The 26,487-nt window shown below is 42.2% G+C and overlaps 1 protein-coding gene across 1 annotated transcript in view; it reads right to left on the bottom strand.

The window, feature by feature from the left end:
• Window positions 1–12,797: 12,797 nt before the first annotated feature.
• Window positions 12,798–26,487, bottom strand: part of RNF144A (ring finger protein 144A) — a 106,282-nt gene continuing 92,592 nt past the window's right edge. The window contains exons 6-8 of the mRNA XM_073625412.1: window positions 25,317–25,464; window positions 25,127–25,216; window positions 12,798–19,264 (exon numbers count right to left, since the gene is read on the bottom strand). Coding sequence (XP_073481513.1) covers window positions 19,133–19,264; window positions 25,127–25,216; window positions 25,317–25,464 — 370 coding nt within the window. The 3' untranslated portion in view covers window positions 12,798–19,132. The remainder of the gene's footprint in view (window positions 19,265–25,126; window positions 25,217–25,316; window positions 25,465–26,487) is intronic.

Raw genomic sequence — 26,487 nt, forward strand, 5'->3', positions numbered from 1 at the left:
AAAAATGCCATAAAACTATCCCCTATTTTGTAGACGCTATAACTTTTGCGCAAACCAATCAATAACCATTTATTGAGATTTTTTTTTACTAAAAATATGTAGAAGAATACGTATTGGCCTAAACTGATAAAAAAAAAAAATTTTATATAAATTTTTCAGGATATTTATTTATTTTTTTGTTTATAGCGCAAAAAATAAAAAACGCAGAGGTGATCAAATACCACCAAAAGAAATCTCTATTTGTGGCGAAAAAAGGACGTAAATTTTGTTTGGGAACCACGTCGCACGACTGCGCAATTATCAGTTAAAGCGTTGCAGTGCCGAATCGCAAAAAGTGCTCTGGTCTTTGGGCAGCCAAATGACCCGAGGCTTAAGTAGTTAAGGATTTACTTTAGTTATACACATTTTTGCAGTACGAAAGAAAAAAAAAAAACAGCCATCCTGATATTCTCCTTAACTTTTGTATAACCCAACTTTTTTCAACTAGGGTTGCCAGGGGTTCTTTGAGCTGTGAACAATGGTGAATTGATCTCCCAGCTACACTCACCACAAATACAAGGGGCAATTTTCTACTGACAACCAATGTAAGGGGTGACTTCTGCACTGACTACTAATGTTAGAGGACACCACAGTGTTTACTGTCTGCATTTGTTTTCTTCAATTTCAAAAATATTACTGAAAATTTCATAGGAGGTCAGAAACAAAAGCTCTGCCCTGGGCCGTAGTAGTAGCTCATTAGGGGCGCACAGGAGCCTCCCCCCCAATCCATGCATCCGGCCCCCTAATCTACATGCAGGGCACTTTTTTTTGGATTTTTTTTTCTTTCAGAAGCCACGTGATTAGAGCCTGAGGCTCTAATTGTCTTAAAAAAGGGTGGGCAGAGTACTGTGCCCTGAGCCCACCCTGTTGTGCGACATTAGCAAATGAATATTCACTAATGTCTTCCTGTTTCTCCTCCCAGCCAATCAGTAAGTGGTTCTTGGCCGGGAGTCCGAAGAACCAATTGCACTGGAGGAGAAGCAATGGCTGGGACACAGAGGAAATGGAGGGGGGAAGCCGCAGCCGTGACCTACATGGGGTAAGTGCGGGGCTGACGGGGGGCCTGGCGGGCAAGAGGGGGATCCAGCGACCCGGGGGGGGGTGTTTGTGGTGGGTGTGGGTATAGTGTGCGGGGGCAGTCTCGAGAGATGGTGGGGGGGTTCGTGTGGGGCGGCAGGCTGGAGCGACGGGGGGTGGGATGTCTGTTGTCAGGTCTGTCTGCCGCCCCCCCCCCCCCCGACCGATGGAGCACCAGCCGCCACTGGCCCTGGGTGTCATATACGCTAGGTATTCTACATTACTTATTTTTTTATTTAAGACTTTTTTCAACTTATTCATCACACTAATGAACAATGATTTGTAGGTAAAAACTTTTAGCAGGGATTCCCTAAGAACCTGAAAATTGTTTCAAGGGTTCCTCAGTGACAAAAAGGTTGCGAAAGCTCTCTGACCTTGCACTTTATCATCCCAGTAGGATATCATGGAGAAATAAAGCAAGAAAAGCTTTTTTACATCAAAACCTGTTAGAGTCTGCAAAAGACTTGAGACTGGGTGGAGGTTCACTTTCCAGGAGGACAACGACCCTAAACATACAGCCAGAGCTACAATGGAATGGTTTAGATCAAAGCATATTTATGTGTTAGAATGGCCCAGTCAAAGTCCAGACCTAATTTCAATTGAGAATCTGTGGCAAGACTTGAAAATTACTGTTCACAGATGCTCTCGATCCAATCTGACAGAGCCTGAGCTATTTTGCAAAGAGGAATGGGCGATAATGTCACGAAAGGTGGTTCTACAAAGTATTGACTCAGGGGGGCTGAATACAAATACATGCCACACTTTTCAGATATTTGTAAAAAGTTTTGAAAACCATTTATCATCTTCCTTCCACTTAACAATTATGTGCCACTTTGTGTTGGTCTATCACATAAAATCCCAATAAAAAAGGCGCATGTGTGGCGCTCTGTGAAATGGATGCCTGATCACAGAGCTCCGTCCAGCTCCGTTCGTCCAGCGCTCCCAGCAGCGGGTGACGCACCCCAGTGAAGCCAGCTCGGGACCGGAACACCCAGGAAGCCTGCGGGAATCTTTTTTTTTTTGCCAGGGGGGGGTTGGCTAAACGAGGCTTGCTGACTCAATTTGCGGCACTTCCAGGGGTGGCCGAGGAATCCAAGATGGCAGCAGAACGGCCAACACATGAGGCAGCTCACACAGGGATCCTTGTCTCATCTCTCTGGTGGGACTCACTACAAGAGGAGGTATGTGGAGGGGCCCCCATTCTCACATCAATCGGGGGCACAACATCACCAGCTACCACAGTGTCCCTCCTGAACCAGACCCTGGATGACATGCTCATGTCCCCCTCAGTAGCAGCCCAATGTGACCTATCAGGAGCTGGGGCAGCATACCTCACAGCTCCATGACATTTCTCTCATGTTCACTAGATTTACAGAGATGCTCAGACTGCAGCCAGAATTACTTCTCACATTAAATCGGATCTAATAGATCGGGTTAACCAGAACACTGATTGCTTCCAAGAATTGCGCAACCAGAGGGGGCTATGGCCAAAATTGATGACCTTGAAAAGAGGTCAAGAAGGCTTAACTTTAGAATCACAGGACTGCCTGAGACCGTCACGGATATACCAGAAGCAGTACACTCCCTCATTAAAAGCCTCATCCCAGACATCCAAGCCCACAAACTGGAGCTTGATCGGGCCCACAGGGCCCTGGGACCCCCCGACCCCGACCCGATGGACTGCCTTGTGACATTGTGGTCAAGCCACACTACTATAATGTTAAAGAGGAAGTTATGAGGAGAGCTTGTGCCACTCCACAAACCTAGCTTTTGGGACATCCAATCCAAATCTTTGCTGATATCTCTCCTTTCACCATTCAGAGAAGGCAAGCACTCAAGCCCCTTCTGATGGTACTGACGCAGAAAAACATCAAATATTGGTGGCTTGTCCCCTTTAGCCCGAAGTTTGAGTTTAATAGCAAGCCCTTCAGATTCTCTACATTGATGGAAGGAGAACACCCACTGCAGAAACTGGGCATAATCCCCAAAGACCCACCTTCTCCAATGCAGTCCTCCACCTCCAGCCTGACCAAACGACCCACTCCATCTAGCCCACTCACCTTTCTGTGGCAGAAGCCTAAAAATAAAAAAGCCAAAGAAGGAATACCCCCCTAATCTGGAGATCTTCATTTACCTCCTAACATCCCACTTTTTTGGGACTGGGCCCATTAGGCCCCCTCCGCAATAATGCCCATCTGGATTCACAAACCAGTTGACCTCAAGGAGCTCCTGTTTCCCCTTCTGTTCAGGCCTGTTTCTCATAACTCATCACACTGCTAATATACTGTCTGGTTATAACTAGCCACAATACTGGCTTTCATCTATCCCGGACCAGGACTTTCTCAAGACCCACCTGGATCTGCTGCACCGAGCCTCAGACCAATTACCATGAAGCAACTTGGCCTTTATACAGTTCTGGATCTCATTGGCGGACTATTTAACTTTCTTAGATACGTTTTTTTCTAGTCTTGTTTGATGTCCTCCCAGTTTTCCAGGGGGCACTCACAGTCCTTGTCTGCTCTAACAGTAACCAGGCAGTAGATAATATCTTATCCCTCTCTTCCTGAATTCCCAGCAGTTATCACACCTACCCTATTTTAAACTTCTTTGAATGTTACCATGTTACGGTTATTGAGGGTGGTGCACCCTAGTTTGCTCAAATTTGTATTTTAGCCAAATATCAGGGAGTGCTGTGGACAGAGCAGTGCTAATGCGCCTCCTCCTGTACTCGGAGCTGCAGAATTTTCTCACTCCTAGTTGGGATCTCCCCCACTGGTTGGGCGGTACCAGGTTTGTCTCTCAGGGTATGGAGGATTCACTCCTCCCCTACCCTTGGAGCCTTATCTCTCTCGTCTTCTTTCTGTCTTTTCTGCCCTTTACTAATTCTACTTTTTGTTTCAGTGATGTGTGTGATCTCGCACCTCCATTACGATAGATTTATTCGCACTCCTGGACTCTGGGCCATCCACCAGGCAGAAGGTAGGTGATTGGGGATCATTGGCTTTACCTCCTAGGATGCTCCATGGCTTTCCTTACCACTCCTAGACACGCCCTGTGCATTGCTTCACACTATGTGCAGGGGATTAACTCTGGGATTAACCCATTAAACGTCGGAAAATCTTCCAGTATTACCATGAGCAAAAAATAGACATATTGTTTCTTCAAGAAACACACTTCCCAAAATCTTTTACCCCTTCCTTCATTCACTCTAAATTTCCCAGGTTCTACCTAGCAAATTCTGAAAATAAAAACTAAAGGAGTAGGCTTGTTTTTCTCCCACAAATCTCAGTTCTCGTTTGTTTCCGAATTTAAAGACCCAGACGGTAGATTCCTACTCGTGAAAGGTCTCATTGACAACCAGCTCTACTCCCTCGTCTCATACTACGCGCCAAATAGGGGTCAATCTAAATTCTTTAAGACCCTCTTTCATACTCTAGACCCACTTATCAAAGGCCTGGTCATCTATGGAGGAGACTCTAATATTGCTTTTTACGCAGGGACAGATGAAACCCGCCCTCTGGGCAGTGACTGTATCCGTCCCACCAGGCAGAGCCTTAATGTGGCTAGACAAATTTACCATCGGGGTTTGGTTGATATCTGGAGAGAAATGAACCCGAAGGCCAGAGATTATACACACTACTGTAGCCCTCACAATACCTTCGCTAGAATAGATCACTTCTTTATACTGTCGAACCATATCCCGCTGGTGACTTAATCCATCATAAAAGACTCTGCGTGGTTGGACCACTCCTTCCTCCTCCTAATAATAAACAGACCAACAGCACAACGGCAGGGGTACAACTGGAGACTAAACGCCTCAATCCTTAGCAACCCTACCCATGTCTGTGAAATCGAAAAAGACATCAAGGAATATTTTCTATTGAATGATGTCAATAACATTTCCCCAATCACACTATAGGCTGATTCTACTCCATTAGGCTTAGGAGTAAAACTCCAGGCTACGTAAAGCTTGCAAAGCAGACATTAACAGGTTGGAGAAGGAATTCTAATTTTTAAGCAAACAACACAAACGTAACCCTTCTTCTGGCTCTGCAGAAAGACTAGAAGCGGTACACACAACCTTAAACCTGGCTCTCATTGCCACAGCCGAAAAAAGTTTGTGTTGGGAGGGGGGTCGGTTTTACCACCAAAAACATAGGATGGGGCTCTCTGCTAGTGAATAGGCTAACCCCTAAAATAAGGTCTCCTACCTTACCTAAAATAAAATTACGCAATGGCTCCCTCTCACAAAACCCCCAGGAAATCATGGAAGACTTTTCATGACTTCTACGGAACCTTGTACAGTGGGAAAGGGAAGGAATCCTCACCCAGCTCGATTGACTCCTTTGTTGGTTCACTGAATTTCCCTAAGATCAGGGACCAACACAGGGATTACAAGTCATTAAAGATCTTAAAAATAACTCAGCCCCCGGCACTGATGTCTTTTCAGTCCCAAATTATAAACACTTCTCCTCCTCACTGTCCCCCTATTTGGCTCGTTTTTTAAACCAAATTCGCGCAGGAGCACAACTTGATAAGGCATTGAACTCGGCTTTTATCACAGTGATCCCTAAGCAGGCAAGGACCCTAGCTGTACTGCTAATTATCGACCTATCTCAATAAATAATGACTTAAAAATTTTGACGAAAATTATGGCAGACAGATATCCAATTTTATTAGTCTTTATATCCACAAGGACCAGGTCGGCTTTATACCTGGGAGACAGGGCCCAGATCAGATCAGAGCGATTGACATAGTATCTCTACTGAGGTCCGAATGGGATAAGGGACCACCTCAAAAGGGGTTCTTGCTCTCTCTAGACCTCATGAAGGCGTTTGATTCCTTATTTGGTAACCATTTTGCAAAGATAGGGCTTTGGTCAATCCTTTATGAACGTAATAGGGGCCCTCTACTCCAACCCGGAAGCGAAAATTAAACTGCAGGGATATTACTCGGAACCCTTCCCTATCCTCAATGGTACAAGACAGGGGTGTCCCTTGTCCCCACTGATTTTTGCCATTGTCATCGAGACCCTCACAATCACCATTAGAGACAAATCTGATATACATGGGGTGCGATGTAGGCCACAAACCCACAAATGCACTCTTTTCACAGATGACATCTTACTCTTTATCACTTCGCCACTAACTTCTTTACCAAATATCTGTAGGATGCTTGATGACTTTGGCAAAGTCTCTGGACTCAAGGTTACCTACTCGAAATCCCTAGCACTAAATGCCAACTTACCAGCCCATCTGGTCACACAGCTTAAAGACAACTTCCAGTTTGGATGGAACGAGACAGCGATTCCATATCTGGGGATTAACCTGACAGCCTCGATAGACAACCTATAAGTCGCCAATTTCCCCCCAATCTTTCGCAAATTGGAAGATGATCTCTCACATTGGGATAAACTGGGACTTTCCTGGCTAGGCAGGATCAATTCTGTGAAGATGACCCTATTACTGAGCATCCTCTATCTATTTAGGTTACTACCTATCCCGGTTCCTAGGGACCAACTTAGGAAGTTCCGATCCAAAATTATCAACTTTATATGGGGAGCAAAGGGGCATAGAGTTGCCAAGGGGACCCTTTTCCGAACTGGAGATCAGGGAGGAGTGAGTCTACCAAACCTTATCTGGTATCATCAAGCAGCCCAGTTATCCCAACTCTCCACTATTTATTCCAAAATAGCACACCCTGACTGGGTACACATGGAAAGGCAAGCAATACTCCACTACACATTGGATTATCTTCTCTGGTGCCCTGCCAAATCTAGACCTGCTCCCACACTATCCCACTCCTTAGTACTATGGGACTCTCTCAAAAGTAACCCACACCTGATCTCCTACTGGTGCCCACTCTCTCATATTTTAGAAATCCTCTGTTCCCCCTGGTATGCACATCAAGGCCTTCCATTGGTGGTTAGACAAGGGGCTCTATAGGATAGGACATTTGTCAACCCTATGGGACCCCTCAATCTGACCCACTGTGTCAGTAAGCTTGGCATGCCAAGGTCAGAAAGGTTTAGATTCCACCAAATTTCTCATTTTATTCATTCTTTGTGGACCTCTGAACCCAACCCACTCTCGATCACGGCATATGAAATGTGGTGTGGTCAAGCCATGGAGCAAGAGGGTAGGAATAACAGTGATATAGCGATCACTTGCTATGGCAGAGAGAGACCAAATCTCCCTTTGTGAGGGACTGGGAGAAAGACCTGGGACAACACTGGAGCCTTGCGGAGTGGTATAGAGTTTCGTCTTCAGCCTCCAAGGGCATTCTGAACATAGCACTAATCAAAGCTAACTTAAAAGTCCTAATGAGGTGGTATTTAGTCCCACTAAAAATTGTCAAAATCTACCCGAGTGCTTCCCCTTTGTGCTTTCGTAATTGCGGGCACACTAAGGCAGCGGCTTAAGTAAGGCTCTTTACCACGTGATCAGCCGTGTCCAATCACAGCTGATCATGATGTAAATAGGAAGAGCCGGTGATTGGCTTTTCCTCACTCACGTCTGACAGACGCGAGTAGAGGACAGCCGATTGGCTGCTCTCCTGACAGGGGGGGGGTCTGTGCTGACTGTTTATCAGCACAGCCCCCCCCTCGGATCCCACCCAGGACCACCAGGGAAGCCGACCAGGACCACCAGGATGGATGCCCCCTAGACCCCCAGGGAAATACCAATCTGTGCCCAGGCAGCTGCCAATCTGTGCCCAGGCAGCTGCCAATCAGTGCTCACTCCAATGCCTGCCAGTGCCACCAGGGATGCCTATCAGTGCCCAGCAGTGCCGGCTATCAGTGCCACCCATAAGAGCCCATCTTTGCAGCCTTTCAGTGCCCAGTGCCGCCTATCAATGCCCATCAGTGCTGCATATCAGTGCCACCCATCAGTGCTGCCTACCAGTGCCCATCAGTGCCGCATATCAGTGCCCATAGTCAGTGCCCGCTCATTGGTGCCGCCTTGTCGGTGCCCATCAGTGAAAGAGAAAACTTATTTACAAAAATTTTTAACAGAAACAAAAGCAAAACTTTTATTTTTTTCAAAATTTTCGGTCTTTTTATTTGTTTAGCAAAAAATAAAAACCGCAGAGGTGATCAAATACCACCAAAAGAAAGCTCTATTTGTGGGAACAAAATGATAAAAATTTAGTTTGGGTACAGTGTAGCATGACCGTGCAATTTTTATTCAAACTGCGACAGCGCTGAAAGCTGAAAATTGGTCTGGGCAGGAAGGTGTATAAGTGCCCTGTATTGAAGTGGTTAAAAATGGCTAAAATATGGATTTAGTACTGGCTAGCTTCATCACAATTCTCTTCGGATCCAAGGTTAGGAGATTTTTTGAATCCTCCTGCTTCTCTATCACAATTTAGTGAGCAGGCTGGGGACACTACTGCTTTCCTTAAAGAGGAACTTCTATTCCACTTTGGGAATCTGGTGGACCCTAGGACACGGAAACTATTGTCATTTACTGATCTACAAAACAAATATAAACTTCCCAGACAGGTGTTCTATGGGTATTTACAAATCCGACATTATGCACTTACTATAACACCTACCCTGCAATTTTCACCCCCATCCCCATTTGAAACTATAATTTTGGCAGGTAATACTCAGAAAAGGCTCATATCGGGTATATATAAGATCCTAAAAACATTTTCCCGGGAAGGGCAAAGCAAACATTCTTATATGACTAAATGGGAAAAGATCCTCGGCGAGGAAATCCCTATAACACAATGGCAGACAATATGGTCCCAAATGGCAAAGAGCTCAATATGCACATTATATAAGGAAAATTCTTATAAAATTCTCCTACTCTGGTATATGACTCCAGAGGTGCTCCACGCCATTTTCCCCAATAGTTCCCATAAGTGCTGGTGATGCCAGGGAGCAAAGGGCACCTTTTTACATATATACTGGAGTTGCCCATTACTATCCCCTTACTGGTCCACAGTCCAACAATTACTGGCTCGCCTCCCGGACACACAGGTCCAGGCGTCCCCAAAATTCTTTTTGTTGGGCCTGTCACCACTTAAGCTTCCTACCCCATATAAGAAGCTGGTGCGTCATATTCTAACAGCAGCAAGATGCCTCATAGCATTACACTGGAAACGCACTACCCCACCCTCCGCTGAGGATCTTTATGCCAGAATTAAGGATGTGGAAGTGATGGAGAAAATGACGGCCAGAATACAAGACAGATTGGAAGCACATAACAGGGTCTGGGAGCTATGGCGTCTCCGGGAGGATCCACCATGATCAGGTAACACCACCACTTCTATAACTTCTATACCCCCCTTTACCCCCTTCTTTTTCTATTACCCCCCTCTACTCTCCTATACTGCATACCCCTGTGACTCCTATAGTTACAGATAATAAAGTTACAGTGTTGCAACAGTATTAACGTTACATGCATGCCAATAGATTTACTAAAAGACAGATACTGGATCACCGTTGGCATTTAGCAATGTTTTAGTATTTGTGTATAGATAGCATCAGCAATATATATAATAACTTGCACTTATGTATTCCCTTTACATTTACCTTATTCTATTACATAATGTACCGCAAATACGATTGATAATAAAAAAAACGTTCTTTGGGAAAAAAAAAGAGGAACTTAACCCTCCTATTTTGTTTTCTTTAACTCCCTCCTACCTAGGTTGCTGGGTTATGCTCAATAAACAAACTTGCACCCCCAGATAATCCAGTAATTCATCACTCTGATGCTGCACACCAAGTCTAGGGCCACCATCTTCCTCTCTGTCTTCAGCTGTCTCTTTCTGATTCTTGCAGGTAGCCCCCTAATGGTAAACATACACCTTGGTCATCATCAAGGGCCAGCTGCAAAAAAATAAGAATTAGCTGGCTACACACGATGGAACATGTGTATTTCCAAATGATTGACCCGAAGCCTCCTGGGACACCTGAGTTGAATGTTCCAGGATGCTGTAGGAGCTTGGGAGGGCTACATTATTCTTGCCTAGGCAAGAAACCTGGAAGTGGGGCACCACATACATAAAAACTAGGTGAAAAAGCCTTTTCTCTTCTTTTTTTTTCTTTTTCTTTTGCAATTGTGTGAAAGGAGACAGGAATGATTCATATTAGGGTAAGGTGTGGAGAGTGAAGGTCCACTTTAACTGTAGGAATAGGGTTGCCACCTCATCCCTTTAAACCCGAACACATATGAATTACACAGGTTCTGTGGCAAATTTAATGCAGATAAGGCACCAAGTGATCTTAATTACCACCTTAATCAGCCACAGAACCTGTGTAATTAATATGTGTTCAGGTTTAAAGGGATGAGGTGGCAACCCTATGTAGGAGTGATCCACCTGGCTGAGCTGTGTTATGGGGCGGTGTATTGATGGAGAGATATACAAATCTTTGGGCAGGTAACGCAGCTCTCATAGAAGAACTTCATCCAGGGGTTTTCCTGGAGTTCACTTTAACAAGTCAGTATAAATACACTCTAATGCCAAACCCAAATAACCACAAAAACAGCTCATATTTTCTCACTAAAAGTATCTATTTACATGACAGACAGAATCATTCTATCATTTGAAGTACAAAAGACAACATTACAAGGCATTGAACTGGTCTTTTTACATCACAGTGTTAGCAGCACATGTATGTACTTACAGTTAAAACATATGAATGTAATGATCTCTTAATCTTACTTGTGATCCCTACTCATGCATATGGTTTCAGTAAGCAAATCGTAAAAAAAAATATATATGTATATATTTAAAAATTAAAACATACAAAACCCATCTTTGAAATGTACCCAGCAAATTTTAAATTGAATTGATGACCCAGATAAAGGTTATAAGGTTATTTAACACAATGTAACTTTCCATTTTAGTCATCCTGTATTACTGTAGAATATACAGAATAGCATGTATTTACATAAAAGCCCTTGCCTTTTAGGAACACTGATTGATAGCAGGCTATTGCTGAGAAAGTTATGTCCCATGAGGCAGCACAAGTTCAGCTTTTTACATTAAATGACTTCACCTGGTGCACAAATAGCGATCACAACTTGTTTGTGCTTAAGACCTACCTCCTTTGACCTTATTGGCCAGTGAGACTATCTGTCTTGTTTGAGGACCAACAGGAAGGCACAATGGGTAGCAGAAGGTGGGCCAGTTGTGGTATCTATTTGTGCCTATTTGTGGTAGCTATTGGTGCATCAGGTTTTTGGTTTCTTGTGACACAATGAAGACCACCTAAACATGTAAGGAGTGAACTAACTTGTCTTTGTCTGTTTTACGGATCAGGATCTGTTTTGGATGCTAAAAACTTCCAGCAGGTTCAAAATTAAGTCAACACAACCCCAAAATGCCATCGGCAAAAGATAAGAAAAAAAAAAGAAAGGTGGTCTTTTAAGTTGGCCTATTACAACAATAGTAATTAAAATCTACATTTTTATTGACCTATATGAAGCTATTAAAAAAACAAACATTGGTAAAAACCAAACTGTACACTTAATGTTTAATACAGTGCCTCCCTTAGTACCCATAGACATCAAACCCCAGTGGCAGTAATTCAATAAAAATGTTGAGTCCAATGACTTCCACATATACTTGGAGTGTCTTTTCATATGGGTATGTACCTCGATGCCCTGCTTCTTCAGGAAGTGAGGGGAGCTAAACAATTATAATTTATGAAAAAACATATAATTATTATAACAAACCATTGACATTAGTCCATAATTCCACAAAGACTAATTTCAATGGTTTGTTATAATAATTATGTTTTTTTTTAATTATAAATTATAGTTGTTTAGCTCCCTTCACCTCCTGAAGAAGCGGGACGTTTCCACAAAACACGTCGAGGTACACAATTTTATTGAATTCCTGCCACTAGGGTTTGATATCTATAGGTACTAATTTAAGGGGGCATTGTATTAAACATTACAGTAAGTGTACACTGTTTGTTTTTTTATATTTTTTTCTGTAATTGCTTCATACATGCCAATAAAAATGTAGATTTTAATTACTACTGTTGTAGTATGGCACCTTAAAAGTCAACCTTGTTTTTTTCCTATTTTTTGCCTATGGTATCTGGGTGATGGTGCTCTCAGCAACCCACATATATTCCTATTTACCAAAAATGACATCCCTTTTGGGGAAGAATACATATGGGGTATTACCTCTATCAGGTTTATATTCCTTATATTCCTTGAAAATAACTTTCATTCCCATGTTTGGAGACTCTTTCTCTATCCATTTCATAGCTAAGCATACCTAAACAGGACAAAAAAACTCCCATGATGTAAACAAATTTTCCTCTACTCTGCTTCTACAAAAGTCAGTCAGTGCCATGTGGTGAAAGAGTTTGTTAGTGTCCTGGAGACAATGTCAGCTGTTTTGCTATAGTTAGAAATGGAAGTGAAAATTTTATTTGGTTATATTTATTTTAAAAAATAGTATTAACACAATATTCAGCTTTTTCTTTTAAACATCTACCATCTTGCCTCTGATCTTTTGACCACAATGTGTTGGATCACGAAGCTGGATGTCTAAAAGCATTTTGCAATATGTGAAGATACCTCCTGGCAAAAAGAAGAGACCAGACTGAATTTCAGGGCCTTAAAGAGAAACTTCACTCTACAAGAGTTCCACTTTAACACCTCCTTCCCCCCTCCTCTCCCATTTTTGGAGGTTTTTTTTTTGGGGGGGGGGGGGGGGGTACCTAATTTCTCACTTTTTTACTCCAACCACCTAGGCGATCAAAGCGGAAGTCCCACCCGCAACCTTCTATGACACCTGAAAGGTCCCAGAAGGCTGCAGGAACATTCATAAAACACACCTCATGCATGTGCATTGGGAAGCCAGCTGTGAGCCCGCAAGGAGTCACAGCCAGCTTCCCTTAATAAACATGCTGGGGTCGGGGACCCAAAGACCGGCAAAGAACTGGCCCAGGTGAGGACAGCGCTGGAACCTTAGACAGGTAAGTGTCCTTTTTTAAAAGTCAGCAGCTACAGTATTTGCAGCTGCTGACGTAATTTTATTTTTATTTTTTTAAGACTGAAGATCCTCTCTGGAATCACTCTGTCATAAAATCATAGAATATCTTGAAAGAAGAAAACCCACCACCACCACAACGGATTTTAAAGTTCCTCGCTGCTCTGTTCCACAATCGGAGGACGAGCATAATCTGTGTAAGATATTGGAACTTATCAATAACTTTATTCCCTCTCTACCAATTGGCTGCTGAGACCCTAGCATTGCATCCTGGAAGGAATGGAAGGAGGTCAAATGCTCCACTTTATCACTAATTATCTCATAGGGGCTTCAACAAAGAGGCAGGAAAGCTCAATGAAGGTGAAAGAGGTTGTTCTTTCAAGAGAACCTGCCACTTTTCTTATTCGTGAACATTCATTCTTTTTAAGTATTTCCAAATCTGACATTAATTTACATTTGACTGCTTGTAGGTTAGATATCTTGCTCTTTTTACATCTTCTGTTCTGCAGCATTAAAACTCCCCTAGACTCTCCTGTTCCGCCATTGTAAAGCCAATGGAGTCCCACTCCTTCTATCATATTTTGTGTCATATGAAAAAAAAATGAAAAATTCTGTAGCAAAAGCAATCTACACCAATAACTGTTGCCAATGACAGTGATGACTGTTTGATGGAAGTGGAAGTGGATGCTCCGAAATAATGCTGTGTTCCTATGTGACAAATAAACACACTCATGAAGAGCAGTATGATTTGCTGGTGTCTACTTTGATTTATACAATGGTATCATCTGTTGTTTGATCACCACAGCACCATTACTTAATGGTCTACAGCAGTGGTTCTCAACCTGGGGGTCGAATGATGATTTGCCAGGGGTCACCAAATCCTGGGCTGTTCCTGAAGCCCGCACCACTATACCAGCCTTTTTGTGGCCACCCAGCAGGGCTGTCCCTGGAGCCTGTGGAAGCCCAGCTGGGCTGTTCCTGGAGCCTGCGGCCGCCCACTCACCCACTTCCCAGCCACTCATTCAGTTCACGGCGTGGGTGGGGGGCAGAGACTAGAGGTCAGATGACTGGTGAGGAATGTGAAGTGGGTTGGGCTGGAGGAGACCCTATCTCCTGATTTTGGCATAGGTGTCACTGCTGCGAGACACAGTGAAGCCGGAGACACAGTTAATAACACTACCTGTGATTAGAGTTGCCATTAAAAACCCCCACTACAGTTCTCAGATCAGCAGATGACCTTAATCAAGAGCACATAATTTGGTTGATCAGAACTCCGCACTGATACTCATCCCATTTCCCCCACCCCCCAAGGAGTAAGAGAAGGAATGAAAATAGAGAATACATGGAAGGGAGAGGAAAAGAGGGGGAGGAACAAATAAAAAGGGAGAGAAAGAATAAGAAAAAGACAGCTAGAGAGAGGGATGGGGGAAAAAAACTATTGGGATAGAGAGGGATGAAAGGAGAACAAAGAAAGAGTGGTACATCTTAAAATGTACCATAAGGGGTATTAATACTGTACAAGTGGAAGGAACTAAGGGAGCGCTAAATGTCCGTGGGTTAGAGACACAAATTACTTGTCTTGCCTTGGGTGCTGACAACCCACGCTACGAAAAAAATTTTACTGTTAGGGGTCCCCACAACTTGGGAAATTTATCAAGGGGTCATGGCTTTAGAAGGTGGAGAACCACTGGTCTACAGCAATAAAGTAAATATAAATGATGATTACTGTACAACCAGGACACAGGGTGTGAACTCTCTGCACCTCCTGGTAAATATATTGTATGTCACCAAAGTAAAACTTCAGGCAAATACTTAGAAACCCCTATTTAATCCAGTGAATTATTCATTTAAAATAATAAAATATATTTTCACATAGAAAGCACATCAGGCCTCTAATACATTGGACAGTGCTTGTTAGCCTAACATCGAACATGTGGGGTAGCCTGTTCAGTGTGTTGCTGCTCCTTCATTGTCCAATTAGGCTGGGGAAAAGGGAGGTGAGGAAGGAGGCAGCACTTCAGCAGATATTTTTTATTTTAGTTAATTATCACAACGGTAAGTAGTACTGCTGAAATTTCAGGGGGGAACAATGTTGAACTGTGCACATATAAGATTCTTGCAGTCACAATATAATTTAAGATTATGTTTTTTGGCTCGACTTCCATTTTGAGACCACTTGCAGTACTGAAATAAGCAGCATGCTTTAAAGGAGGTGAGTGGGCTGGCTGGTAGGAACTGATATTATTTTGTTTCAAAGTATCTTCAAAAATTGAAAAGCCATGCCTCTTGAACTTATTGCTGCCTGACCACCAGTTTTTGATTAATCAAAATACCATGCAACTAGAAAAAGTACCTGAATCAGTTTTAATATCAGCCTTCTTGTATGCTTTGCACAGCAGCACTCAGACTGAGGGAAGAGGGGGGTGCACTCTAAGTCAGTTGGGGTACAGTGCTGTCACTGTCCCATTCTGAACACACTTAAAGGAGAAGAAATCCCAAGGATGACCTCATTAATATTTGACTGTTTCTCCTTTTTCTAGGCTGGGCAGGTCCTAGACCAGACTGTATTGGTCTAGTGCAGTTGAGTCTGCAGAGGAGACTGGCTTTGCCTTTTGGCAGGGGTGTGGAAATCACCTGAAGAGGCAAGTATAAGGTAGTCAGGGGTGGGCTTTAAACAGGCAAAGTTACTTTGCCCTGAATGGGTAAGGTATAGCATCTTTTTAAGTGACTGTAGAGACCACATTAAGATCCAGGTGCATGATGTACATCTTTTGCAGTCCACCCTATGTAGGCTGAGAAACCACACTGCCATCTGTATGCAAATCTCCTCTTTCCAATAATGAGAAACTCTCCCTTTAGCTCAAACTTCTACCTCCATGACTGTGATGACCCTTTCTGATTTGCAAGAAAACAATTTGCCAGGCCATTTGTTTTATATTTAAAGTAAATCTGCCATGAGAAAAGTGCTACGCCTGCCATTGTTGGTCTTCCACTGAAATATGTTAACTGTCCGGCCATTAGGCTGACCCCTTGACTTCAATACTTTCTGAGCCACTGTAGTCCCTATTGGAAGCCTGTGTGACAGGGTGAAAATGCAGGAATACAATTAAGAGACAGGGAAAGAGTGCTGTCTCCCTATAATAGAAAATACCTGAACAAGACCTTCATGGCAGGATCACCAGGTATTAATTTAATGGAAGCTGCAGATTTGAAAATATTGAAAATGAGTTTGGAGATTTCATTAGCGTGTTAACCTGTCACCACATCCTACCCTCACAACTAAAAACTGATTTTTATTAGGTATTCTTACAGAAGTGCTCTCATTCCTCCTTCCCCCAGCTTAAAAATCTCATAAGATCGGAACTTGAAACCACTACATAGTAAATAACGATAGTGGGCTTTACTATGCAGCGACTTTCAGTGCTTGATATCCATGGCCCCGTAGCTCTGCAGAGCTGTTTTGTTTTTTGTTTTGTTTTTTGATTCCTACCATGGTCACATAAGGTGGGGATTTTATATGTTCTGGTCCTGAAATGATTTCCTCCATATATACACCTACAGCCAAAAGCTGTAACGTGCTTCCCCTCAATTGCTGTACATATGAGGTTTTCAGTAAAACTATTTAGCAGTCGTCACTGTGCAGTGAACACTATAAACACCAGACCTAAAAATTTGTACATGCCCATATGGAGCTAGGGGATTGCTTATCAAAAAAGGTATTGTTTATTACAACTAGTCAGACTGCACTTGGAAAAATTAGAAAAAAAAAGTTTTGTAAATGGTTTACAATTTTAGTTTTTGTACCTTATTCTAAGATCCTCTAGGCCAGCGGTTCTCAACCTTTTCGAGACCAGGGCCTGGTAAATTCTTCCAAAACCTTTCATGCCACAACAGTATCGAATAAAGTTTATACTCACACAATAAAATTTTGGGAATGCAAAATGTACTGAAATGCCGGAAGGCTATGGATGGGGTTGGGTGTCTCTCTGGAAGGTGTGGGGGCTGTGGAGTGGGATAGGGGGCTCTACAACTGACTTGGTGGCCCTGTACGCAGTGAGGTTTTTCAGGGGGCTGGGGAGCATTGTGGAAGGTTGAGGGGCACTGTGGGACAACATTGGAAGTTGTTTGCACCATGGAGGGATGGAGGTTCTACAGCAAGCTAGAGGGCCCTGTTGAGGTTGGTGGGCACTGTTGAGGCTGAGGGCATTGTAAGCCACTATGGGAAGTTGGGGGGCACTATAGGAGCTAGGAGTCCCTGTGGGAGGTTAACATATCTGCAGCTGGCTGAGGTCCGAGAGAAGAAAAGCCATGGCTCGGTGGTTGAGAACCACTGCTCTAGGTGATGCCTTATGTATTGTTAGTAGATATAATTACTTCTTTCAAGAGTTACTCCACTCTCTGGTTTGTATGCAATAAAGCAGGACTCAATCCTATACACAATATTAATTTCTGTACAGGTTCCCTTTGGGCTATATCATTCCATCTCCAGTCAGGCTGTGAACTGCTATTCCCAGCTTGTCACTGGTCTATACAATTCTTCATATTGTTTTATAGATCATTCCCTAGAGGTTGCAGGACACAGAAATAGAGCTGTGTCAACTGCCCTCCGGTGTTTTTTATATAAGCATAAATAGAGAACTCACTTAGGCCAGTGACAGCAGTAAATCTGCTTAAAAGCTAAGCATGTCAGGTTGTGCTGGGTAGGAGGTTCCTACCCATACTGGAGACTTAAGTTTAAAAAAAAAAACTTGAAATTTCTACCCAATGATTATTATGGCCTGTGTCAATTGGCTTTTGTTCAAGTAGAACTATAGGCAAAACTTTTGTTTTCATTTTGGATGGAGCAAGGGAAGATTATAACCCCTGTTAAAACATTTTTTCGCCATCTGTGTCCCATTTCCCTTCACTTCTTGTGCCATAGCCAAACAGGAAGTGAGAGGAAATCCCTGCAAATTAAGGTAATTCCTTGGAGACCCCCAAGTCATCAGAACCCCCATTGGAAGATTTCCCCTCTATTAATTTTCTGGAGACAACCCAAAATTTGGGATTTTCATTTACTTTCAATGATAACGGTAAACAGGACAAACAGAGGGGGAATCTCCCTAACGGTGACATAGACAGCAATAAAAACTGACAGGTGTTCTAATCCCTCTGTGCTCTATCCAAAATGAAAAAAAAAAGTTTTGCCTTTAGTTCTACTTTTCATATTGAGTGGATTTTACATTGCCATACAAGTCTATGGAATGCAAAAACAACTAGAAGCAGGTCAATAGTAAATCATAAGCAGATCAACTGCATCTATCATTGAAGTCGGAATGATCTAAGAAGTGTTCCAAACCGATGTCATCTATACAACCCCAGAGTCAGCAACACAGGACCTAAATCTGTACATCATAGTGTGAGGACAGAAAAACACGTAATCAACAATACTGTATGTATTAAACATTTATAATGTACAAATGCATATAAACAGCAAACACTAAAAACTAAGCATAGCGTCTGTTTTAAGTTTTTTCCTTTTTTTTTTTTTTTTTTTTTTTAATCTGTTCAGACTACTGTTATTTCAGCAACAAAGTTGAGGCTCAGTTCTCTGTGGTACCCTTCTGATATAAAAGAACATCTACAGCAAAAACAATCCCTTTCAGAACAATGCATAAGAAATATACAGCATTCTATAACAAAAAAAAAAATATATAAAAAATCCTCCAAGAAACAAGGAATTGTGTAAATTAAGTATATGGATGATGATAAACTGGAAAGGATTTTTAAAAATGGATCAACTTGCATAAAAGTTTTGAACACGTATGTATGACACAAGTTGATGAAGGAAGTCTTCTGTACATTGTGCGGTCCGATACTCCTATCTCCTAGATGATGTAGTTATCATAGTTTCGATATGACAATCGCAGACAGAAGTTCCTAGTATAGTGGCACACTTAGTGTCTCTGAATGCCAGATGAGCCGGACAAACTACGCTGTATCCCACTTGTAACGTAGCCTCCAGCAGTGCACAGGAAAGGTGTACTTTACCATTTCATTCTTCTTAACATTAAGTAGGCAAGGGGTCGTCATCCCCTTTACTGCATTTACATTTGCAGCACAGAACAAAAGGAGTGGCCAGTAAGAGGAATGGTGAGGCTACTAATAGCAGAAGCCCAAATCCTGCAAATATTCCAACCACCTGCAAAGAACAAGAAAAATATAAAAAGGTTACGTGCAAAGGACATTGTTAAACCATTCAAACACGTATTCTAAGCATTTAATACAAGGTGGCGCTGGCGGGCAAGAAAAGCAATGTACCAGCAATTATTCTTACAATACAAGTGGATATTATTTTCTTTTTATTGGTGGTTCTGCCTGTACAGCGCCCATGGTGTCGTCTTCGGGTTTGGGTCCACAGACCTACATTGGTTTAAAGTCCAACATAACCTTTTTGTATTAGTAGTGTGATACAGTTAGGTAGCTTAAAAAGAAAAGTATATTTTAGAGTTTTTCTTAATCTTCTAGTGCTGTAGATCTATATCAAACTTATCTTGGTTGTAGCACTAGCTCAATTTAAATAAACACTCAAAAAGACTCAAAGCACAGTGGTCTGAATCTTGAGCAGTCCAATACCCCTCAGTGCAGAGCTCCAAACAACAATGTTGCTCGGGAGTTTAGGCACTGCGACTGCAAGGGGGGTGTCAGACTAATGGAGATTTGGACTGCTTGAGCTTGCTGCTGGCATAAGGAGCTTTAAAATAACACCAAAGGATATCCTTATTCTCCAAAAATAATCCATACACACTGACTACTTAAACTTCCACTTTAAGGACTCCTAACCCCCTGACAAGCCACATTTGGCATGTCATTTTTTGGGGGGGAGGGGGAGTGGATACCTAGTTTTGACAGGTACCTGCTCTCACTTCCGCTCGCGCCGCCTACGCAACTCGAGCGCAAATTCTACTCTCCCCCTCCCTGCAATCTTCTGGGACACATCACAGGTCCCAGAAGATTGCCCGGCCATTGAAAAGGCACAGCGCCACTCGCGCATGTGCAGTGCGCACCCGGGTATGAAGCCACAAGCTGTCACAGCTGGGTGCCCACACTTTTGATGCCGGTGCCGGATAGAACCAAGGGTTCAGGTGGCCACATCACTGGACCGTGGGACAGGTGAGTGTATGTTTATTAAAAGTCAGCAACTACACTTTTAAGCAGCTACACGGGAAGCTGAGAGAACCGAGCCATCGGCGGTGTTTGATGGCAGGGTTCTCAGTGCAGAGGCGGCGTGGGACAGAAGCAGCATCGGTCCAATGCTGCATGCAGACCGATGCTGCATCCACCTAGGTAAGTATAATGGGCGAATTAAAAAAAACAAAAACATACTTCTCTTTTAATGGCCCTGTAATCAATTTTTTTTATGAAATAATTTCCTAATGTGTTTTTCTGCCTCCTTGTAACATCCTCCGTGAGCTCCCTAACCTCTTTTTTTCACCCTCACTTCTGTTTATGTGAAACAAGCAGTGCTCTGCATTAGCTGTATTATTGTGCATGGCTTTATGCACACTACAAACCACATAGTCCCTAGTCCATCTCAGGAGCAAGCAAGAGAAGGTGGCTACACTCCTACATACAGTGGGAAAGTGGACAGTGGTAATTTTTTTTTGGGGGGGGGCAGTTCTAATCAGGTGCTTCAAAAAAACACCTCCGCTGCTGTAATTCAGGCGCCCAGCGTCTTTATTAAAGCCTTTATTAAAGATTATTTGTTTATTGAAGTAGGAAGATATACTTGAATATAATTTCTTTTTTTTTAACCAGAGTTTGATGTCATTTCAATATATGACTACAGCAATAGTATATCAAAAAAAAAACTCTGATACATGCTTTACCTGGCTGCAATGCAGTGATAAAACATTATGGTTAATATGCCTTCAAAGTCAGGCTAGATTGTCTTATGTCAGAGGACCCTTGAACTGGCCCAGTCCTTATAACATGTGAATGTGCTCCATCAGGTTTAAAACTCTTCCTCTGCTTTGTATGTTGGGGACAATCAAGCATGGCTGCCAGCTGTCTAGAGATTAAAGCTGGCCATAGACACTTTTGGGGGAGATTTACTAAAACTGGAGAGTGCAAAATCTGGTGCAGCTCCGCATGAAAACCAATCAGCTTCCGGGTTTTATTGTCAAAGCTTAATTGAAAAAGCTGAAGTTAGAAGCAGATTGGCTACCATACACAGCTGCACCAGATTCTGTGTGCTCCAATTTTAGTAAATTTCCCTTTATAAACACATGCAGGCTAAACAAAAATAAAAATCTAACAGATTCCTCCATCCATGCTAAACAGCGAATTCCCCACTGCTGATATTGTTTTTTCAAAGCTGGAGAAGCTGGCTTTTCTTAAATATCAAAACAGAGCTTGAATCTGATTGGATGCAAGCGTTGTTTGGCTGACAATTTCCTGCAATGGGCCATACACACGATAGGATGTTCTGACAACAAATGTTTGATCTGAGCCTGTTGTGGGAAATTTCGACTGTATGTATGCTCCATTGGACATTTGCTGTCGGAATTTCCGACAACAACTGTTTGAGAGCAGGTTCTTAAATTTTCCAACAAGACTTGTTGGAAATTCCGATAGTGTGTACACAATTCCAACGCACAAAAGTCCATGCATGCTCGGAATCAAGCAGAAGAGCCACACTGGCTATTGAACTTTATTTTTCTCGGCTCGTCATACGTGCTGTAAGTCACCACGTTCTTGACATTCGGAATTTCCGACATTTGTGTGACCGTGTGTATGGAAGACATGTTTGAGCCAACATCCGTCGGAAAAAAATCCACGGTTTTGTTTTCGGAAATGTCCGATCGTGTGTACATAGCATAGGACTCCTTCGATCCTTCCAAGGATATAGGGTGGAAGGGTGCCAACTGAACAATCCATGGAGAAATATTCAGCTAATTCAACAGAAACCAGACAACCTTCACCCCATGTATTGCCCGTTTTACAGATAGCCCATAATATTCACAGACTATGGCGGTGGATTAAAAAAAAATACAAAATGGTATGTTAACCTCCACCTTAAGCTGGCCATAGACAGATTGAAATTTGGCTGTTTAAGCAGGGAACGGCCAAATTTCGATCAGTTTGTGGCTTTCCTAGTAGTAACACTTTAGGCAAAGAGAAAAGTGAAGAACCCCACAGAAACTAACCAGAGATCACGCCCAACTGATATAAGAGTCAACACAAATCAGCTTTATCAGTATGCTTACTGCATTTTGCCATTAGTCTTTGAAGTGCCTTAATAAATAAGCCTTATGTCGGTTTAGTGTAGTGACAAGCAACTAGCAAATCAGCAGCTAAGAAAATGTCCCAGCATGCTCTTCCAGCTCTCTGGATGACCTTATTCACTGAACTTAGTTAAAGTGACACAAAACTTTGGTTTAAAGAAAAACATATTCAAGTATGTATTCTAAAAAAGTACCTTCTATTGCTCTCAACCGCCTCCAAATCTCCAAATCTGCTGTGACCTGACTTCCAATAGAGCATGGCTACATTCATCCTCCATGGTCCCACTGTACGTAGGGGCGTAGCCACCTTACTAGCTAGAATTATGGACTATGGGATCTGCATAGAGTAGTGCACTGCTAGTTCCAAACAAACCTAAGTGAGGTGGAAACTGAGGCAGAACAGTAAAAATGTATTTAATGAAAAATGGTTTAGAGGGCCATTAAATAAAGATTGGTGTAAAGATTATTTTTGGTGAATAAGAATATAATTTAGTGTCAACTAATCAAATATCAAGATCCTGTAATCAGATGATAGAAAAATTAAAGCTAATGGGATACAGTTTCTCATTTGAATGCTATAGTTTCAAGTCTATATACTGTAAGCTGTAGAGAGTATTGTTTTAAAGGACGAATACTTATTTTGCCTCCCCCTAGACAACCAGCAAACACTAGACTTACCTTGAAATATGTAAACACTATGATGGGCCATATATGGAGGTAAACATGCATTTGGGGAGGGATGTACAGTATATAGAAGTAAAACAGATATCATTTACTTAAATTATTATTATTTTTTTTGTGGTAGGGAAGACAAAAGAGGGTTTCTTTTAGTTATATTGTCTTGATTTATTTTCTATACATTTACAGGTAAAAAAGTACAAAAAATAGAAAAAAAAATGTTTCAGTTTGACCAGTGATCATTTTAAAACAATAAATTATTAATTTATCTAAGAGGAGCAGAGAGAGTGAGTATTTAATTAGAGCCAGTCAATTCAGAAGTTACAATTTAAGATTTAATTTTTTTTTTTTTTTTTTTACGCTAGGTTCACACATGTGCGGTGCGAATTTTAGGTCAATTATCACTACGAATTTTAAAAAACAGGTGTTCAGCTGCAATATTCTGGGAGGATGTCATATCTACCGGTATCTGGGGGCCCCCCTACCCCAAAGCACCCCTCTTCCATGTTGAGGGCATATGACGAGGTATGATTCATGAGGCTGGGAGGGTGCTGGCTTGTCCCCCCATTTCCTGGTCTGCCAGGCTGCATGCTTAAATAAGGGTCTGGTATGGTACGCTGTTTTTTTATTTATTTTGGCATGGAGTTCCCCATAAAATCCACACCAGACCCGAAGGGTCATCTTTCACATTTCACAAAAAAAAAAAAGGGGTATATATTGTGTTTTGCTTTTTTTTTTATTCATTAAAATGTATTTTTTCTCAAAAAATTGCATCAGAAAAAATGCTGCGCAAATACCGTGTGACATAAAAAATTTCAACGATCGCCATTTTATTCCCTAGGGTCTCTGCTAAAAGAAATATGTATTTATTTATGTAATATAAAAAATATATATAATGTTTGGGGGTTCTAAGTAATTTTTTAGCAAAAAATACTGATTTAAACTTGTAAACAAAAATTGCCAGAAAAAGCCTGGTCGGCAGGTGGTTAATTCTACTCTCCGGTTTTCTTCTGCAACTGCTGTGTAAAAATAATAACCTCGTACACACGATCAGATTTTACGCAGACAAAACCTTGGACTTTTGTCCGAAGGGCGTTGGCCCAAACTTCTCTTGCATACAAATGGCAAGGAATTGTCGGCCAAAAAACACGAACGTAGTGACATACTACGTGGTTTTTCAGCTCTTTAGCTCCACCCTTTGGGCTCCATTTGCTAATTTCGTGTTAGTAGAAGTTTGGTGAGTGTTAATTCATGCTTTTCATTTCGTGCTTTTCATTTAGCGCTTTTCAGTTTGCGCTTCAGTTCGCAGTTGACCAGCTTAAACATGTATTGCAATATGTGTGAGCAAAACCCCCTGTTTTTAATTGCATAGTTTTCTGGAAAGGGTGTACAGCAGTGTGCAGAGGGTTCATCCAGAATTTGTAATGTTACGTAAACGACACCCCAAACACAGGTCCCGCCTGCACTGGAATGCATGGTACAAAAGTACCATGAGTTCCGTTTGCAGTGCATTTCCAAAATGAGTGCATACTCTACTTTGGGTGCAATGCGGTGCAATTTGGGCCCACTGAATGGGCTCAAATCACACCGCACTGAATTGCATGTGAATCGTACAGGAAAGCGCAGCTCATTACTGTGCGATTCATAGTGTTAGCAGGGCTTAAAGGATGGGTAAATCCAAGTATTTGGGTTGGTGCTGACAGACCAAGTCATCCAGTGGCTTTTTACATCTCTCAGGGCAAGCTCTGTGTCAGAGCTCATGGGTCTATGGCCATTACATGAAGGTTTGGCTATGACTGCTATAAAATGAATATATTAGAGGAAGTAAGGCTGTATCATAACTAGAGACACAAAAGTCCAATGGAGAACGTCACAATCAGCCCACCAGCATCCACTTAAAACTGGCATGTTGGCTTTGTGGAGTGACCTTTTATCATTCTCCTAACCTTATTACTCAAACTAGCCCATCCAAAATTTGTGAAATGAGTTCACAACAACATTGTAAAGCGCTTCGTAAACTGTTGGCGCTATATAAATCGTTATTATTATTATTATTAACAACTGAGGACAACTGAGGACAAGAGAGCATGTTCACAAACCTGTGTTCTGTGCCATATGACAGATGCCCGAGAATGACCTAGTTTGTTCCGACATGGTCCCTTATCATAATGTATCAGCAGGAAGTCATCCTGTATAAAAGAATAAAAAAAAACATAATAAAAAGCTCTGCATATTTCTATTCATAGCTATGCTGAGAAGTAAGAACTATAGATAGAAATGTATACTGACATCCAGAGACTCCAGGCAGTACCAGCAGAAGGCGTGCTTGCAGTTCTTACACATCATCTGTGCGCAGCCTTCATCCCGTTCTATGTAGACTTTACATTTAGGACAACGTTTGATTGGTACGTCATCTTCCACAGTTTTCTGTGCAGAGCTGAAAAAGCAACAGTTCAGATTAAGGCAAATAAAATCAAATGCTGTATATGAACATCCAAATATGCAGTAATCAGCGGGTTTAAAATGTATTCAATTATCTCCCATCGCCATTGGGGTAAAACTAGATTCTGGTAAAATAACATTTTTGTGCTTAACATACATTTTTTTCTTGTAGTTCATTGAAAGACACAGGAAATCAGAAACATTTGTTCTATACTGCTGCCTACAGAGGTTGGGACATGGAAAACAGAAAAAATTGTAAGCCAACCCCCATATTAACCCCTCTCGGGGCCTGTGTCACTCAGGTCAGTATGTTCAATATGAAGCTAAGATCAAGAACATGGGGACATGACCTCAAACTAGCAGGAGGAGAGTTCAAAACGAATCACCGAAAGTTATATTTTCCCAAAAGTAGTTGATACTTGGAATAGACTTTCAGCAGAGGTAGTGAGTCTGTCAAGAGTAATGCCGCGTACACACGGTCGGACTTTTCGTCTACAAAAGTCCGACAGACTAAAGCCGGCTGACAATCCGATCGTGTGTGGGCTTCCCCGGACTTTCAGGGGACTTTTCCAGCCGCAAATCTGACAGACTTTAGATTTGAAACATGCTTCAAAACTTTACGTCGTAACTACGCCGGACCCAGAAATCCGCTCGTCTGTATGCTAGTCCGACGGACAAAAACCCACGCTAGGGCAGCTATTGGCTACCAACTTCCTTATTTTAGACAGATTCGTACGTCATCACGTAAGAATGTGTCGGACTTTTGTGTGATCGTATGTAGGGAAGTCCGTTCGTTAGAAGGTCTGCCGCAAGTCCGCCAAAAGTCCGTCGAAAGTCTGTCGGACTTTTTTAGCCAAAAAGTCCGACCGTGTGTACGCGGCATAAGGCTGGATAAACACTATACAACTTTTGTTGGTAGATTTACGGTACTTTCAACTATGTAGTGTAAGGGCCTGCCTGATTGCAACCAAATGAAAAGTGTGTGGATTTGACCTCATATTATATGGTTTTGGTAAAT

Source organism: Aquarana catesbeiana, linkage group LG04 (assembly GCF_042186555.1).
Source record: "Aquarana catesbeiana isolate 2022-GZ linkage group LG04, ASM4218655v1, whole genome shotgun sequence".
NCBI classification, from domain to species: Eukaryota; Metazoa; Chordata; class Amphibia; order Anura; family Ranidae; genus Aquarana; species Aquarana catesbeiana.